Source organism: Camelus bactrianus, chromosome 20 (genome assembly GCF_048773025.1).
Source record: "Camelus bactrianus isolate YW-2024 breed Bactrian camel chromosome 20, ASM4877302v1, whole genome shotgun sequence".
Taxonomy (NCBI): domain Eukaryota; kingdom Metazoa; phylum Chordata; class Mammalia; order Artiodactyla; family Camelidae; genus Camelus; species Camelus bactrianus.
Window position 1 is genome coordinate 34,944,469 of NC_133558.1, and position 18,594 is coordinate 34,963,062.

The 18,594-nt window shown below is 45.4% G+C and overlaps 2 protein-coding genes across 4 annotated transcripts in view; both read right to left on the reverse strand.

Annotated features, from left to right (window-relative positions):
* Positions 1 to 1,800, reverse strand: part of CILK1 (ciliogenesis associated kinase 1) — a 31,177-nt gene extending 29,377 nt beyond the window's left edge. Inside the window, exon 1 of one of the 3 annotated variants that reach the window (XR_012501163.1) lies at positions 1,550 to 1,686. Coding sequence is in view for 1 of the 3 variants with exons in the window: in XM_010973889.3 (XP_010972191.2) it covers positions 1,550 to 1,650 (101 nt within the window). In the remaining 2 variants the exon portion in view is untranslated. Of the gene's footprint in view, positions 1 to 1,549 lie in introns of all 3 variants that reach the window. The other 2 variants (XM_010973889.3, XM_074348912.1) reach the window with 2 other exon arrangements.
* LOC141574251 (uncharacterized) lies at positions 1,680 to 18,594 on the reverse strand. Its single transcript, XM_074348913.1, has 2 exons — positions 18,173 to 18,594; positions 1,680 to 1,832 (listed from the first exon to the last, which is right to left on the reverse strand). Exon 2 carries the CDS (start codon positions 1,809 to 1,811, stop codon positions 1,680 to 1,682), a length of 132 nt encoding a protein of 43 aa, XP_074205014.1. The 5' UTR covers positions 1,812 to 1,832; positions 18,173 to 18,594.

The following is an 18,594-nucleotide window of genomic DNA, read 5'->3' on the forward strand; positions in this document are numbered from 1 at the left end:
TTAATATAATCCCTTCAGGCTGGAATGGACAGGGGAAAGAGTGGAAGCCAGGAACCTGAGGGAGGGAAGTATTGTAGTGGCAGAGGTGCTAAGTGAGACTGGGCTGAGGGGGAGGTTAGCAGTGGGAAAACAGAGACGTAGGTGGATGAGATAAACATCTGGGGGTTAGAATCTCCAGGACCAGACAACCAATGCTGGGGCACACAGAGGGAAGACGGGAGGACTCCCGGGTTTAGAGAGGATGGTAGTGTCACTTATCAAGATAGGGAATAATGAAGGAGAAACAGGTCTGGAGCAAGAGAGAATGTGCTGGATATAAGTTCCGTTTTGGACGTGATGAGTGTGAGGTGTCTGCAGGGTATCCAAATGGAGATGTTGAGAAGGCAACTGATGTAGCTGGAGGGGCAGGCAGACTCTAAAATGGTCCCCAAAGCCCCCCGCCTCCTGGTATTCACCAACTAGTATAACCCTCCTCCTTCAATGACTTGCTTCTGACCAAAATAATACAGCAATTTGAGAGGATGTCACTTCTGTGATTAGTTTACAAATGCAATAAGAGATGTTGCTTCCAACTTGGCAGAAGACTCTCACTGCCTTCTTGGTTCCCGTGCCTTGATGAAGCAAGCTGCCATGTTGTGAGCTACTTTTTGCAGGGACCCATGTGGCAAGGGACTGAGGGCAGCCTCCAGCTAGGAGCCAGCAGGGAACTAAGGCCCTCAGTCCAACAAAGCACAGGATACTGAATGCTGCCCACGGTCATGTGAGTGAGCTCAGACCTGGGTCCTTCCCCAGTCCAACCTTCAGATGAGACCCCAGCACCAGCCAACACCTTGACTGCAGCCTCATGAGAGAGACCCCAAAGCAGAGAACTCAGCTAAGTCATGTCCAGAGTCCTGACCCACAGAAACCGTGAGATAGTTCTTGTAAACCACAATACTTTGGGGTAAATTGTTCCGCAGCAACAGATACCTAATACAATGGGTCTGGACTCCGATTGCAAAGGGCACGTGGGACGAGGGGAATAAAACAGTAGTCACCAAACGGAGTCACACGTGTAAAGGATCCAAAATAAGTCACTGAATTTCTCAGTGTCAGTTTCCTTTCCTATCACATGTTTCTTTATTTGCTCGTTCCTGCCTCCCAGTATGAGAAGACCCTTGGAAAAAGCATTAGTGCTGTGTGCAAAGCAGCACATCTGACGTGGGGACATGGTTAAGTCTCTAACATGAGCATCCCAGAGTCCCCCATCATCCAACCCACAGAAATCAACGCACGTCTCCATGTGCTCCCCTGTAGAGACTTTTCAAAGACGAGGAATGGGGAGCATACAGTTAAAACTATGTTGACAATGTGTCACTGAGGATGAATTCATGAGCATGAAAGAGAAAACTTTTTTTGAGTTCTTTTTGTTTTTTTGCAGGGGGGAGGTAGTTAGGTTTATTTATTGATTTACTTTCTCAGTGGAGGTACTGGGGATTGAACCCAGGACCTCGTGGATGCTAAGCATGTGCTCTACCATTTGAGCTATACTCTCCCCACTAAAACTTACTTTTTAATAGCAATCAGTTCCCCAGACTCAATGCTTCTTCCCAGCAGGACGGAACCATAGGTTCCATCCCCGAGTTGCTTGATGGTTGTGTATCTATTCATGGTGTGCCTGCTCAGGCCGGACACTCATCTCAGGCCAGAGGTGGACCAGTCCTGCAGCCGCAGCAGGCCTCCCCGGAGTGTAACCAGATTTTTCGATGGCAGCAGCAACAGCAGCAGCAGCAAGAGGTCTTCAAAAGAACGTGACTATCTCCCAAATACATATTTTCAAAGATGAGTCCTGCCTGTAGAGAAAAACGAGAGACAAAGATCAATGCACAACGTATATTCTGAGTCTGTCTAAATCAGGGACCGGCAAATGGTAAGCCCCAGCCACCACCTGTCTTTGTCAAAAAAGTTTTATTGGAACACAGCCCTGCCCACACATTTGCAAATTGTTTGCAGCAGTGTTCACACTACACAGCAGAGTTGGGTACCTGTGACTGAAGGCTTGCCTGCAAAGCCTACAAGATTTGTTATCTGGTCCTTTCCAGAAAAAAGTGTGTCCACCTCTGGTTTAAATAATGTTCTTTTCCAATGTTTTCTAAAACGAGAGGTAGCATTCTTGGAAAGTGATTTTGTCCCTGGCTCAGAAACGAATCAGTTGCAATGTGATGCCTTTCTGCTGACTAATCGCTGTGGGCAAACTCCCCACGATAACCACCAGGGAGAGAAATTGCTGAGCTACGAGACACCATGCTAAATACACTGTGTTCTGTGCAGTTCAGCTGCGGTTCACCACGTAAACATACAAAAGCCGAGAAGTGCTTAAATTAAGGTTCTCCTGAGAGAGAACTTAAGACGTGCTCCATGAACTATTTGGGGCTAGGCAACAACAGTATTATTTTTCCTGTTAGACATTCAGAAGCCGAACAAAAAGAACTTGTCATTTTTTAAGGCCCGCATGTACAGTGTGCCCCTTTTAAAATCATTCAGTTGGGCTTTTTTTAAAGGATAAGTCGTTGATTTTTTTTTTATATATGTACTAATTATTGTTTCTAAGAACAGGTTAGATCTTTAGCTTTTAAACTTACATAGTTATCAAAGGAATAAAGCCAACTACAAAATAAGAAACAACAGAATGCGGTAATCCAAACATAAAGGACAGTCGACATAGTCAAGAGATCAACCTAATAATTAGTTCATTTGTGTCCTTATTATTATTATTATTATTTTAGATTCTTCATATAAATGATGTCATAAGGCATTTTTCTTTCTCTTTCTGGCCCACTTCACTTTGAATGACAGTCTTCAGGTTTGATTTTTTTTTTTCATTTTCATTTATAAAACTGAGTGTCAGTCGGTCTACCTATATGGAAGAAAATGTAAGCCCATAACTTAAATGACTGCAATGCCTTTAGGCAAACATTAATGAAGTGTAAATGCTTAAATAAGAACATGAAACATCAAACTAATTATCTGAAGAATCAAAGGATCCGAAGATAATGATTAGAAGTACATGACATTCTGCATTGAAGCCCAGTTAACGCAGCTTCTCTTTTCAGATGAATTCCAATCAATGAATATAAAAGCAAAGAGGGAAATACATCCACTACTAGCCCAACTTCACAGTAAAATCTGTTGCAGGCAAGATTCTTTGATGGATGTAAATATCAGTGGATAAAAGTTTGAGGAGAAACATGCTATTCCCATTGTTTCAAAGTATCTTTAAGATATTTATTGACGTCAAAGGGAAAGATGGTGACTCTGTGGGCAGGAATCTAGCAGAAACCTCCTTACCCTAGTGATCAAGTTCCACATCACCATTCATAAGACACATGACATCACGAATCCTGGATAGGATGCTCGGAGAAGGGGACGCCTCTGTGGTACTCTTGTCAAAAATGCAGAACCTCAACCTACTTGTGAGAAAACCTCAAACTCAAAATGTGGGACTTTTTTTTAAAAAAAAACTGACCAATACTCTTCAAAAGTGTCAAGATCATAAAAGGCAAGAGGACAGACCAAGGAGCTGTCACGGATCAGAGGCAATTAAGGAGACAGGACAACTAAACTCAACATGAGATCCTGGATAGGGTCCTGGAACAGAAAAAGGGCATTAGTGGAAAAGTTGGTGAAATTTGAATAAGGTTGTAGTTTAGTTAATAGCATGGTGCCAACATTAACTTCCTGGGTTTGATCGTTGTTCTGTGGTTACAGAAGATGTTAGTAACGGGGGGAGCTGGGTGAAGAATGCCTAGGAACTCTGCGGACTATTTCTGTGACTTTTCTGGAAGTCTAAAATCAGTTCAAAATAAAAAATTAAAAAACAAATCTAGTCTGTGTTCTGTGCGTGACCTCGAGAAACCTTGAGAAATGTACAGGTTATGCCTGATTTCACCATATTCTACCATAAAACTGGAAATGCCTTAGAGATCAAGCTTCCGCTCCCCATTCCTCCACCACACAAACTCATTCTCCTCCCCCCAGAACCATTTGAGGCCCCTGGTTTCCTTCCTTTCGAAGCTCTACAGGGTCAGACTCCTCACAGCTTCCTTGAGCAGCTCTTTATAGCAATGTATTCCATTGCCGATTAGTACATATTTATAAAGCACCTACTATGTGACAGACCCTAGGTTAACATCTGGGGATAGAGGGACCAATAAAACATGGCCCCTTTCCCCAAAGATCTTAGAGTCTCATGGCAGAGGATGAGGATGGGGGTGTGGAAGGGAGTGGCTCATGAATATGCACGAAGATATTTCAAGGACACTGAGGGTACAGAACTGGGGACGGGTTAAGAAGAAGGCCCCCTGCCTTCCGGCTGGGTGGATTCCACGAGGCTCAGGAGAGCAGCAAGAAAGGTCTTCATAAAAGACTGAGTCTTAAAAGAAAAAGAGAAGTCGGTGTTTTGTAAGCCGAGGAGTTCTAGCACTCCACTCCAGGGAGCAGAAATGAAGGCACGGGCACTTGAATCTGGGGTGGAGGGGAAGGTAGGGAGTTAGCGCACGGTGGGCTGTTTTGGATTCCAGATGTGTCTCAACATAACATAGAAAGAGTATTTGGGTCAAAACATAATCAAATTTGGGGCTCTGTGCTTCTTTCCCCCTCTTTTTCTTTTTTTTTTTTCTTATTTGTCTTCATCTGTTTTTGATATGACATGATTTCTGCATTATTCGTAACTTCATTTTCCAACAAATTCTCCTTGATGAACCGTGGCAACCAAAACTTAACAACGACCTTCATTCCAGCAGCATGTGGTTTTGCCCTCGCTTTTTTTTTTTTTTTTGCAATGGCATTATACTACTGATTCATATCTATTCATTATTAATCATAGAAGCCCTTCTTTGATAGCTACTTCCTTCTCTACTAAAATTGTATAATTGGGACAATGCCTTCCTAGACTATCATGGAGAAAGGTATTTGTGGAAGAATTAGGAAGTTCATTGAAATCAAGACAGAGTGGGTCATTCACGCAACACACAATCACCCAAACGATTCTTCCTTGTTACAGTCTGCCAGATAACAAAAACATGCCATAGAACAGAATTCAGTTACTCTGGCAAGATCTGACTCTCGTCACACCGGGGCAGTTGCTTTTTAATTTTATTTCAGGTAATAACGTATCGGCTGTCAAATCGATCCAACCAGTGTCTCTTCAGGCATTAATGTCAGGTTGGCAGTGTATAATTTTATTCAAACTGTACTGAGATGCCAAGCGTTATGCAAGGCTTTAGGGGTGCATTATGGATAAGGCGAGGGTCCTTCCTTTAAATAACTCACACTTGACATATATATGGAAAATGCAGGAAGTTCTACAAGAACATGGTGGAGACGGCAACCGACTCTTGGGAGGAAGGAGAGGTGGGACACCCCTGCAGAGAAGAGGGGGTACAGAGGTAGCGAAGAATGAGCAAAGTTTCATTATACAGAAATGGAAGAGAAAGGAATTACAGATGGAGGAAACTCTGCAAAAGGTTGCTTATAAGAGCTCGGCATGGTCACATGAGGACAAAAGCCTAGTGGTTCACTCCCTGGGTGAACAACAGACTCACTGGGGGACTTTGAACAAATACTGATGCCCAAGCCCAACCTCTAAGGGTCAGATCAGGGGCGGGGACTGCGTTTTGGTAGTTTAGAAAGCTCTCCAGGTGATTCTAATGTGCAGCCTCAATGTGAAGTTCAGGACTAGGGCACACAAGCCGTGAAGGGCAGTAAGGAAATGGAGAAGACAGCCAGAAACTTCGGGTGGGGTCCAGTCGTGAAAGGGTACACTCGTCATGCACGACTTTGGTCTTTACCCCGACATAAGAATTCTCTGGGGTTTTTAAGCAGGGAAATGACACGAGGAGGACCCCCCTGGACTATTCAAACTGCTGTTAGAATAGAGAGACTAGAGGCAGAGAGACTAGTCAAGGGGGTTAGTGCAACAGCCAGGAGAAGTATGTAGAAGGCCTGCCCGAAGGCACTGGGCTGGACGGATGCTAGAGCCAGAGACACGGGTTTTGGAAGAGGGAACGTGAGTTTGTGTGTGTTATTTGGACAATGTGCAGAGACAACGGGTTCTGTTTCCGAAGGTGCTGAATTTGAGGAATGCACGAAACCTCTCATGGGAGATGCTCAGGACACAGCTACAAGCAGTTCCAAGGTTGTTCTATTTTTTTTTTTTTCCCCAAAGAGAGTGCATTATTGGAGTTCTTCCTAGGAGAACAGCATTCAGACAAGGCTAACGTTGTGCACAGTTCTGGGGCATTCTGCTCACAGGGAATGCTACCTAAACGGTGACCCTTGGAGTTTCGCAACATGGCGGTCAAAGTTCCAGACCAAGGGACACAATAGCCTAAACATGAGCCTTAATTACTATGCAATTTGGGATGACAAATGTCTAGATAGACATTAAAGAACATAATACGGGTCCTCAACGGAAGTACAGGAAGAGTAGTTAAAGAAACACAGAATTCATGGAGAAAAGGAGGATTAGAAAGCACGGTAGTTGTTTCAAGTGTACAAAGGGGTATCAGAGAGAAGGATTCATTACACTATCTGTGGATCTGGAAAACAGAACCATGCCACCATCTGACCTTTCTATTCTCTAGTGAATTATTTCCAATACTAAAAAAAAATGAAGTGGTATTATTCAAATTCTCAGACAAAAAGTCACATTCAACCCACGTCAGTGCTGAGCACATCCCAGCAGGAAGTGGTTAAATACATTTGGGATTCATATTGTTCAACTGTTCATCACTTGTGGGGTGGCCCAAAAGGAAAGGACAAAACCTCACCGGTGCTCTGGGAAAACGACAGGGCGATGGACAGGGCATCAGGAAAAGGAGGGAGAGAGGACAGATACTGTTGCTGATCTGCCCAACAGCAATGTTCCTCCTCCTGCTTAGTTTATAGAGCCCTGATTTTATTCAGGATTCAGTATCACCAGGAACGGCAGCCACCAACACAGCCCCAGGCTGTGAACTATGCTCAGGCGAAGCCAAGTCAAGCAATTCCACTTCCTACTGAAAATCATTTAGGAGTGGGACTACAGCTCTGACTGATGAGATGGAAAGGATAGTGAGCAGGTAGGGGAAGAGAAAGGTTTCTGAGAAGGAATCCACTCCCTGAAAAAGACAGTTGACAAAGACGTTGCCCCATGTTTCTGCCTTGAACACAGTCATCTAAAGCTGTAACATGTAGGGCTGAGACCGCCTTCTGGCGATTATGAGACGTCAACTCTACAGATGAGAATCTCATCTGCTGAGGATGGATGGAAAGAAAGAAGCTGGGTCCCGATGATACCACTGGGTGGCTGCACGATCCCTGAAAACATCTGCTTTAGATTTCTCGTCATATAACCTAATCAAAAGCCTGTTGCTGACGCTACCGTCAGGTAGTCTGTTAAGTACAACTGAAAGCATTCCTGATTCAGTGGACTAAGGCCACACTGACTTAAGAGACTACATACAAAGTGTTCTACTGGAGTTCATATAGGTAAGTAAACAGACTGATCTATCCATCGATCTTTTGTAGTCAGCATGGTTGTGAAGACTGAAAGAGGTGTGGGGCTGGAGACAGATGAGAGGAAGGAATTCTCTATGAGCCTAAGGTTAATTTTCCACCCACCATGACCTGCTTCCATTTTGGAAGAACATACAATACACATCTATTGAGGGCAACACGGATGAGTGTCCAGAAATGGCCCTGGGTATCGCTCAGGGTTGCCTGGGCAACTAGCTCTTTTCCCCAGGGTCATCCAAGCCCAATTTCTCTCTTTTTTTAATGGAGGTACTGGGGATTGAACCCAGGACCTCCTGCATGCTAAGCACACCCTCTACCACTGAGCTATCCCCTCCCCCCAATCTCTAAATAATGACTAATTTCTCTCACCAAGGACATGTCATTCACCCATACATTGATCCATGCATCACTGACAAAAAATAATTTAAAAAAATGTAAATAGTTTTCCTTACCCACCCTATTAGTTTCCCGTAGCTGCTGTTAACAGATCACCATAAGTACGCTGACTTAGAACAACAGAATCTTATTCTCTCATGTTTGCAGAGGCCAGCGTCTGAAACCAGTATCCCCGCGCTGAGATCAAGGTGTTGGCCCTTCCTCCAGAGGCTCAGGGAGGAATCCATTCCTCGTCTTCTCCAGCGTCTGGGGGCTTTGGGCGTTTCCTTGGCTCGTGGCCACATCACTCTAACCTCTGCCTCTGTGGTCACACTGCCTCCTCTCCCTGTGTCAGACCTCCCTCTGCTTCTCTCTTACAAGGACTAGTGTTTGCACTGAGGGCCCACTTGGATAACTCAGGTTTATCTCCCCATATCAATTTTATTAATTTTATAAATTTATTTATATAATAAATTTAAATACGAAATATAAATTAAATATAATTAAATAAAATATAAATTAAATAAAAAATAAATACAAATAAAATAAAACAAATTTATTACTTTAATTGTATCTACAAAGTCTATTTTGACAAATAAAGAAACATACACAGGGTCTAGGGACTAGGACCCGATCTCTCCAGGCGATACCACGAGCCTGTTACCCTCCAGTGAAACTGCCCAAAGACACGCGTGATCATACGAACTATGGCAGCCATGGTTTCCACTCAACCAAGTTAAGTATTTTAGGAATGAAATCAGGAATCTAACGCTGAGTTACCCAATGAACAAAGGCATTCTTTTTTGAGCCATAGAGAGTATTTCTCTTTAATTTGCAGAACAGACAAGACTTTGAAATCTCTGAGAAGATGATGTTAACATATGGAGATTCCACACTGTATGGACCAGGGGTTGCAAGTGGACAGCCTGAGGACCAGATTCACAGAGATGCTTTGAGTTTATATTTAACGATGGGAACTTGCATATAAAAATTGCGATTTGGGGCAGCTCTGGAAAAACTGAAGAGCTAAAATGACACACAGTCCTTGGCCCTTCACGGGAACAAAAAACTAAACAAGCGTGGTCACCGTCCCTTCCAGTCAAACACGAGCTCTCCAGCAGTTTGCTGCCCCCATCCTCCCAGGTGTCCCTTAAAATAAATAGCATGTCAGTTGCTTTTTTTTTTTTTTTTTCTAGTTCCCATTTATTTTTGTACCTTCACAGCCACTTGTTTTACCGGAAGAAAAACATTTCTCTGTTCCTATGCCTCTATCCAAAGTGACAAAGTAAAAGACAGCCTGGAAAAAAAAAAAAAAAAAAACCTCTTTTGAAGAAAAATTGGAGGGAAAGAAAAATTGTTGTCCTCTTTCTAAAAGAGAAGAGCAACTCTTTACCATTGAACAAGCACACAGCCCACTCCTGAGGGTCTTTTCCATTTCCTCCTCTGCCCCTGACAGTGTGTGAATTCACAGCTCCTGGTGTAGACAGTTTTCACTGCTGGAGAAGTCAGTCGGATGCAGCAACCCACCCATCAACTTGGGGACTTAGCTAACGTGCACTTCTAAATCCCACTGACTCCAAGAATGAACTTGGATAATCAGTCACCATGACCAGTCCATACTTAGCTCACTAATCTATCAAATAAAGTAGTAATAATAATTTTAGTACTTACTATGTGTACAATACTGTTTTAAATGCTTTGCATATATGAATCCATTTAATCCTCACAACGGTACCAGTCGGTACTATTATTATTACCCCCATTTTATTTTATCAGTAGGTACTATTATTTACCCCACATAAGGAAACTGAGCCCCAGGCTACTCATCCAACATTATACAACTAATAGATGTTGGCACTGTGGTAGGAACCCAGGCTGACTGCTCTAGACTCAAGGGAGAGATTGCAAAAGATCCAAAGACCATGAAATCATTTAAGGATCTGAGAGCAAGGGGAATTAAAAGAAGTACTTTGTAGCTCAAAGTCTAAATACAGAAACCAGCGAGGTGGCCATGCTCTAGTTGGCCTCATTCTGCAACCCAGCTTCAGCGGACCCAGCGGGGACCCCGCCAGCACCAACTGCCTACAGCGGAGGCAAGGGACTGAGGACAAAGAGGGACTGGGTCCTAGCTTCCACTCGGCACAGACCGCCTGTGACTCGGAGCATCTCTTGGTCCTCGGGTTAATTTCTGGGCGCCGGACTTAATGAAGTGAGGTGGTTTCCTGCTCTAAGGCTCTGTGGTTCTGTGACTCTCTGGGTCAGGAATGAAGCTAGCTTTTGTCTAAGGAAAAAAAAAATAGATCAGTGTTTCCACCTTTTTCCATCACATGCACAAAAGATAGCAAAGAGCAGACAGTGCCCTGGAGGGACGCTGCACACTACACAGCATCTCTCTTCCAGAGCTGGACAAGTGTCCCGCTGCCTCAGCCAGACCCCAAAGCTGGTAATCTACCCCTTCCCTTCCCTTGGGGTCCAGCTCAAACATCACCTCTTCAGAGCCTCCTGCCCCAAACTGCTCAGACACAGCCAAGGGCTCTCTCCCTGGGACGCCGCAGAGCCCTGACCCCTCCTCACTGCCAGCCCTTCCCCAGCAGTGCCCAGCGACATGCAGGCCTGGCCCGGACACTCTGCATGCTTCCTGCATCTCTGTTCTCACACCTCACACTCCGTTTGTACACAGAAGGGTCAAAACATGACTTTTAGTCTTTGCAATTCATTTTCTAGACTACCCTTGGTAAGCATCTCAAAACACACAATGCTTCTAATTCTTTGTGTGCAAAGTTACAGTAATCAAAGTGTTTGCCCTGAGCTGAAGTGTTCTGAAGTTCTGAGATGGGGGAATAGTAAATACTAAGGTAAAGAAAGGGCCCTGCCTGGGTGAGTCCTCCCACCACAAGGCTGGAATTACTGAGTCTCAGAGTCCCAGAAAGGCCCCCCTCAGGGTACCTCAGATCAGGCCCTTGGCCTTTGGGTGAGGCTGTATCTCTTAGAGCAATACAATTGTATTTGCTTTCACAGGGTTCCAGCCCATCTTTGGAATGAATGCTATGGTTTTTCTGGCTAGGTGACACTGGGGAAACCTTCCTGCCATCTGCCCCAACTCCCTCCCCTCGACTCAGTCCTCAGTGGAGGCAGAACACCTGCTCGCAGCCAGCAGTACCGCCAAGTGTCCTGGGAAACTGACCGGATGCAGGGACGGAGGTGGTCCGCTCTTTATTTTGGAGACTTGATAGTCATTGAATAAATGCCACAACTACTCATATTTTAAGACAGGAGACAAAAAACTGTATGCAGAAGTGGGCTTCTCTGGGAACTGCGGTTTACCAAGCCCACTCCCCCATTCAGATCTGTATGAAGAGCTCTGCTCCCTTCACCTTGATGGCTTTCCACTGAAAAGACACCATTGCTTTCACTTGTCCTCACAGGAAAACTTCACCTCGTGCAAAATCGCTCAGTGGCCCTTCGCCTGACACTTCTGAGTCTTATTTTACCTCAAGTGGCCCGTATTCTAGGTTCAAACATGTCATAACTTCATAAATGTAAGGTTAACATGGTTATATTTCTTTTAAAAGGGTACCAAAAATAGTGCACCTGTATTTCTGTCTTTCTCTCTGGGACCGAATTCTTCTGCCCATGTACATTTTAGTAACAATGTCCTCTAAGTATTTTTGCCTCTTAGACTAGTGCTTTTTTCTGCACTGAGGACAGCAGCTCCAAGACCAAAAGACCTCCTTTAGATGGACCTGGCCTTGTCATGGCGGACCATGACAAGGAGGGCATTAAAGATGCTTTCAGTGACTGTCTTAACGGAGACACGGGGGAAGAAAATCCGTTACCCCGGCTGGACTCTTCTGTTCCCCAGAGACTGTTTCATGCCCTGACCCCCCTTTCCTCCTTCAGCCTCAGCTTCTGAGAGGGGAACTCCTCATGCACCAGGTCCTGAATCCCAGGAGAAGGGTCCACGACTTCCTCCCGTGTCTCCTGCACCACCGAAGGGCGCTGTGCCCCGAGCCTAAAGTCTTCTAGCACTTGTGGGTTCTTTCCAAACTAGGATCCGTCATTCTGCGAGGTTCATGGGCTGTGAAAAGCCGAAGGGAAGACCCAGAGGATGAATACCCATGCCCCTGACTCGTGGGAAACTGCGGATGAGCCAGGATGATAGTCCCCACCGGCTTCATGGAGGTGGTGATGGTGGTCCTGGCCCCACCTGCTTGCCTGATCACCATCCCCTGTTTTACAGGTGAATAAGGGAGGGCGAGGTGAAGACGAAGGGAGCGAATTGCCAAGTGTCACATACTCTAGCGCTTTGCAAACATCACGGCGCGGTTAACTGCGGGCTGATATACTGCAATGTAAGATGCTTTACCACCTTGCATAAGGACAAATCAATCAGTAACGCATATCAAGGAAGCAAAGGCTTAATATAAAAATTAAATAGAAGGAGGAGGGTAGAGTTCAAACGGTAGAGCGCATGCTTAGCATACAGAGGTCTTAGGTTCAATCCCCAGTACATCCATCAAAAAAAAAAAAAATTAAATAAATCTAATTACCACTCCCCTCCAATAGAGCAGGGCTCAGCAAACCTTTTCTGTGAAGGGTCAGTCAATATGTTAGTCTGTGAGGTCGATAGGGCTGTGTCACAACTATTCAACTCCTCTGCTGGAGCACAGAAGTGTAAACAAATACGACTTTATTTACAAAAACAAGGAGCAGGCAGGACAGGCCTGCAGGGCACCATGTGTGGACCCCTGAAACACAGGAAACCCTGCACGGAGGCAGAAGCGTTTTAGCCCTCTGTACATAACCCTCATCTCCCCCAGGGTCACAGGTTTGCATACAGACTGTGCATCCTGAGAGTCTGAGCTCTTCGAGGGCAGAGGTTTCGTCCTGTTCACAACCGTATTCCCAGCACCTAGACAAGCACCTGGCATCCTGTTGGCCCAAAGACGTGCTCAGAATAAAGATGGGTTGGATGATTAAATTAATGAACGGGCAATTTATGGGTTTATAAAGGGTCGCTTTTTTTTGTTTTTGGCATAAAGGGTCACTTTGACTTATTTTCCTACACCATCAACCCCAAGCCTACTGCCGTCCCTCATAACTTGTCTGCAAAACTGGACAACTCCATGGAGACGAGTGCACGGAAATTATGAATCCTTCAAAAAAACTTGTACAACAGTTTAGGAAAACATTTTCTTTTTAACAGCTTAAGATAACGTGTAGATAGATGCAGCTTACTTTTTTCTCACTCAGTTTTGTCTGAGTTCAATCAGTCATTGATACATTCACTTTCAAAGCACAGGCCGAGTCCAAGCGGACAAAACCACGAACTATACTGTCCTTTGGGATCTACAAGCTCACGCAGATGGTAATTCCCATGGTATGGTCAAACATGTCGTTGGATATCACACCGTCGCTACTTTATCTTTTTGGTCCTGGGCCATTATCCTTTATAGTAACCACGAGAGCAGTCACTTGTTATCAGCACTTTACCGCTCCTAGTCCACCTACAGAAAGGTAAAAAAATGACTCATATTGACCTTTCCTCACACAGATGTGGCTTGCACAAGCTCTTGGCCATGACTGGACGTTTATCAAGTGGCTACTAAGAGCGAGATGGAAGAAAACTCCAAATGAGACGCGAGGCACTACTGCGCCCCTCCATTAAAAAATCTGAGTTAGGACGACAAACTTAGGGTCTAGGGAAAATGTCAAGTAAGATAATGTATAACCTCATGCTAATTAGTATAGATTGACTGCTCAGTTCAGTAGGACCTAAGTTCAACATGGATGGAGCATAATGTTAAGGAAACTTGACTACAGCATCAGAGTTTTTTCCTTGGTGAGACCTTAATGATCATCCCGAACCCTCATTGCCCAGATGAGATCCAGAGGCCCAACCAATAGGATTCTTGGCACCTTCAGAGCAGCATAATTTTAAATGCGTGAATGTAAGAAATGTTTTAATTATCGATGTCACAATTGCTGCCACTTCCCCTTCTGGGAAAAGTATATGAAACAGATACCATATGACATCACATATATGTGGAACTGAAAAAATGACACAAATGTACTTATTCACAAAACAGAAATAGATTCACAGACATAAAAAACAAACTTATGATTACTGGGGCGGGGAATGGTGGGGGAGGGGGGAAAATACAAAGTTTGAGATTTGCAGATACATACTACTATATATAAAATAGATAAACAAGGTCCTCCTGTACAGCACAGGGAACTACATTCAATCTCTTGTAATAGCCTATAATGAAAAAGAATATATATGTATAACCGAATCACTTTGCTGTACACCAGAAACTCAACATTGTAAATCAACTGTACTTCAATTTTTAAAAAAGGATATGAAGCCATTGCTAATCTTGAACCACATATAAAACAAAGTGGCAGCTCTTCAAAGACGTGCTTTCCTCAGACCCTGAGACGGCTTCACAAGTCAGCGCTCGTAGGAGTTGATTCCGGCTGCACAGGTGAGTCTGACCACAGGCACTCTTTCTATGAAGGTTTTGACTTTCAAAGCACAGCGAGCCAGCGCCTTAATTCAAGTGCAAGAATGCTTCCATTCCCACAGAAGGAATCAAGAAAGGAAGTTCTCCACTTGGATTGAGTATTTCCCTAGGCTCTGTGGAGCAGTAGGATTTCCTAGCATCAGACAGCACCCCACGGGGAGCAGAGAGAGTGAGCCTGAATGCCACCTCCACCTCAGTCCCCTCTTGTGAGGAACCTGCTGCTTCTACTTCTTCTTTGGCTGAAGATGTCTCTGATTTCTTCCTGCCACAACGCTTAGCATCTTCAGGCAATGTGCCCCAGAAATAGATTTGTTTCAGCAAATTAGTTTTACCGGGTAGTTTTCTAGAACACATGGGTATGGATAAGGAAGTAAAAACCATTTCAAGGTAAGCACAGCCACAATCTCGGACACGGTTACACCATAACCCCCAAACTGTATGCGTGTAAGGCACCTGGCTCACACCTCTGTTTGCAGATCTCCCAGTCAACCACACCTACCACAAACAGTGACGTCCACAGATGGGAGCAGTCTGACCCTCCAGGCACAGGCCCTTCCCAGAACCCACAGTCATCAAAGAGAGCTGATGAGAGAATTTACAGTTAAGTGAGACACCATTCATTCACAGGCTGCCAGATCAACACACACAGGAAGGCCACTGTGCCCAGAATTCTGCCAAGGAACCACTAGGCAGGTCGTCCGGCTGTGAATACATACGCACACGTACCCAACGAGCAGAAAAACAGAGGTATGGGGTACACCTCCAACTCAGCGAGACCCTGCAGAGTGAAATGAAGTGTCGCAAGAGAAGCAGTTAAAAAAAAAGAAAATTAAAGGCAGTAATGTTCCTGGCGAGGTTTAGATGGAAAAACAACAGATCCCAGACACAGAGCTGTAGCCAGGAATAACCTAAGCTCAAGCCGTTTTAAGTAAGAGCAGAAAGATACTGAAGGTTCTGCACAGCTGCCGCCCTCCAGGCCGAGCCCTGGCTAGTGTCTAATCCAAGTCAGCCGACAAAACATCTACCAAGTATCTGCTATGTATTCAGGGCTCTCCGAGTCACTGGAGGGATGAGCAAATTTTTGTCAGGCGTGTGGCGGATGCTGATCAGGCACCCGGACCATCTGCACGCCACAGCTGGCTGGAGAGGCATTTCCCCTATTTTACACACGAGGACTGATGCTTGGAGACTCCCTAAGGCCGCATGAGTAACCAGGAGTCAGGCCCTGACCTCAAACCTGCCTGACCCCAAAGCCCGCAATGGCATATTATCGTGCAGAAAATACGGCTCCTGCCCTCAAGAGGCTTAAAATTACCTAAATCAATTAGAGATCAACGTAGCCAACAGAAGGTAGAGCTAATAAGTATCTGGAGACGTGCACCAAACAGAAGAGAAATGAAGAGAAGACAAGAAATGAAAAGAAGTTAGGATTTAGGCTCCTCCTGCGAGAGAGGGTAAGATTTGCACAGGAGGACGGGAGAGGGCAGGGGGGTCTCTAGGAGAGCCACGGAGCAGGAACAATCCTAGCCCCCTTAGTAGAGCAGGCTAGCGAGAAGACGGCATCCACTGAGTGCAAAGATGCATGCTGAACTGAAAATAGAATTTAGATAGGACCAGTGAGGCCCGATTATGAAAGGCTTTGAATATCAGGCAAATTCTATATATAAAAATAGATAAACAACAAGGACCTACTGTATAGCACAGGGGACTAGATTCAATTTCTTGTAAGAACCTATAATGGAAAAGACTCTGAAAAAAAATATGAATGGATATGTATAATTGAATCATTTTGCTGTACACCTGAAACTAACATTGTAAATCAACCTCACTTCAATAAAAAATAAAATTAGAAAAAAAACCAGGTAAATTCTTTTAGACTTGGGGTAGTTGAGAAGGGAGAGGACCGGAAGGTTGCAAAGCAAGGAGAGACATAAGGAAGTGACAGTTGTAAAAGGCAAGATGCACAACAAAGCTGAAGAGATCAGAAAGGGGCGTGTCTCATCCATCCATCCATCCATCCAGCAAACATTTAATGAGGACTTACCAAGAGCCAGCTTTGGAGGCTAGCTCAGAGGCTGCCCCAGTCTGCAGGAGAGGAAGGGTGAGGCTCTGGATTAGAATGGGGAGGAAGGGTTCTATATAAATCACATTTCAAAGGTCTGGATGACTCATTGATAGAAAGGATGAAGGAAATGAAGGACAAGATGGTTACAGGTAATTCCAAAGGTCCAAGATGGACATGATCGCCACCATTACTGGGAACCTCAAAAAACACAATTAGCATAAAACAATGAAAAGTATAAACAGAGCTTTGATGATGTTAAACAGGCAACAAACTGAAAAAATAAAAACCCAAAGGCTCATTCTTTATTCTGGTGACTTGTTTACAAACAGTCTGTAGGTAAGAAACTTCAGTGAGAAAAACCATTTCTTTGTGACTAAATGCTGAGTTCCCTTGACTAGAACAGCCCTCTGTCTACACAGACAGGCTCCATCAATCCTCCAACACATCCCCCCATCGTCTAAAACTAAACTGGTCTCATTTAGAAACATGGCTGTCCACTCCTGCCCTGCCACGAGTTTTGACTCTGAAGAGGAGGACAAGGCAAGGTACACAGGACAGGAAGGGTTACTGCGGAGGGCTGGACCCTAGGGAGCAAGCAGTGGTACAGGGTATCATTTTAACTAAAGAATCCCAGCCCTGCTCTTATTTCTACACCCACAATAACTGGTCCTCAGATAGACAGGAAGGCCAAATTCTTTACCAAATCACAGCGCTTTGTTCAGAAACTATTTCAAATGTGCATATTTATGAATATATTAACTCCTAGCACAGCTAACATATGGTTGAGGCACAAATTCTTCTTAATAATTTGTATGTTAACTACACATATTTAAAGCTCATTTTAATTTTATACTCAGCAATAGTACAATTCACTTTTGGGGCACATCCTGAAAACCCACTCACTGGAAAATGTGAGAAATGAAAACTGCACCTATCAAACTTCCATTGCTACAAAAAGTGCTCTAGGCTAAAATAAAAAACACAAGTGCCAATGCCTCTGAGAAATCTAGCCCTGGCTGCAAAATTCAGGGTGATAGTCTCTCAGTATAATCCAGCTTCAGCAAAAGCAGATTTTTATTTAGTTATAAGTGGAAATGAATACTCTTTTCTGCAGAATGATGCATTCAAGTCCTTTTATATTTAAAAGTAAAAGTAAAAGCCCTCAATGCTGGTGTCAAGCTTCAAAGGGTGCATTACAAAAGAAACGGTTGTTCTGGAAAATCCTTCGGCATCTCTCTCATAACATCTACTCAGATTAGCAAGGAAGAAATCAGAGCAGAAAGAAACCCAGTGAAAAATGGTTGCACACAAACGTGTGAGGATTTCTTGCTCAGAACCCTTGCGGGACAGCCAAAGGCCTAGTCGGAAAAATTCCAAGAGCAAGTCCTCATATCCTACTAACGGGCTTCAAAACCGGCCGGGATCTTTCCCTTCTTTAACGCTCAAAGGTAAACACCCATCAAAATCTTCCAGACTCGGGGGAAACGGGAGTTTTTACGCCAAGAGGGAGAGAACCACAGGACCGCGAAGAGAAACTGCAGACCCTGCGCCTCCCCCTCGCCCTCCGAGCCCTCGCGGGGCCACTGCACGGGGGTCCCCCATGGCTCAGGTCCATGACCCCGGGTGACAGGTCACCCGGCAGAAGCCCCTAGTCCCCGACCCCACTTACCGGCGCCGCGAGCACAGGCGGGGGCCCGCTCCTGCGGTGAGCGCGGCTCCTCGGAGAGCGGGCGGCCCGGGAGCGGGCGCGGGCACCGGGCGATCCCCGCTAGGACCGGCCGAGGGGTCCGCGCAGGGCCGCCCGGGGGCGCCGGCGAGGGGCTCGGGCCGCGCGGCGCATGGTGAGCAACAGGGACCCGGCCGCTCTCCAGCCTCCGGCAGGAAAACAAACAAAAGGCAGGGAGGCTTCTGGTGGGGACGACCGGCCGCTTTCCCTGGAAAAGTTACCCTGCAGCTCCCCTCGCTGGCCCCGCGCGTCCCTGCACCGCGGCCGGGCCGCCGGGGGCGCCGAGCCGCGCGCTCCGCTCTGCACCCGGGCCCGACGGAGCCCCGGGTCCCCGCGGCCCGCCGACCGCCGACCGCCGGCGCGCC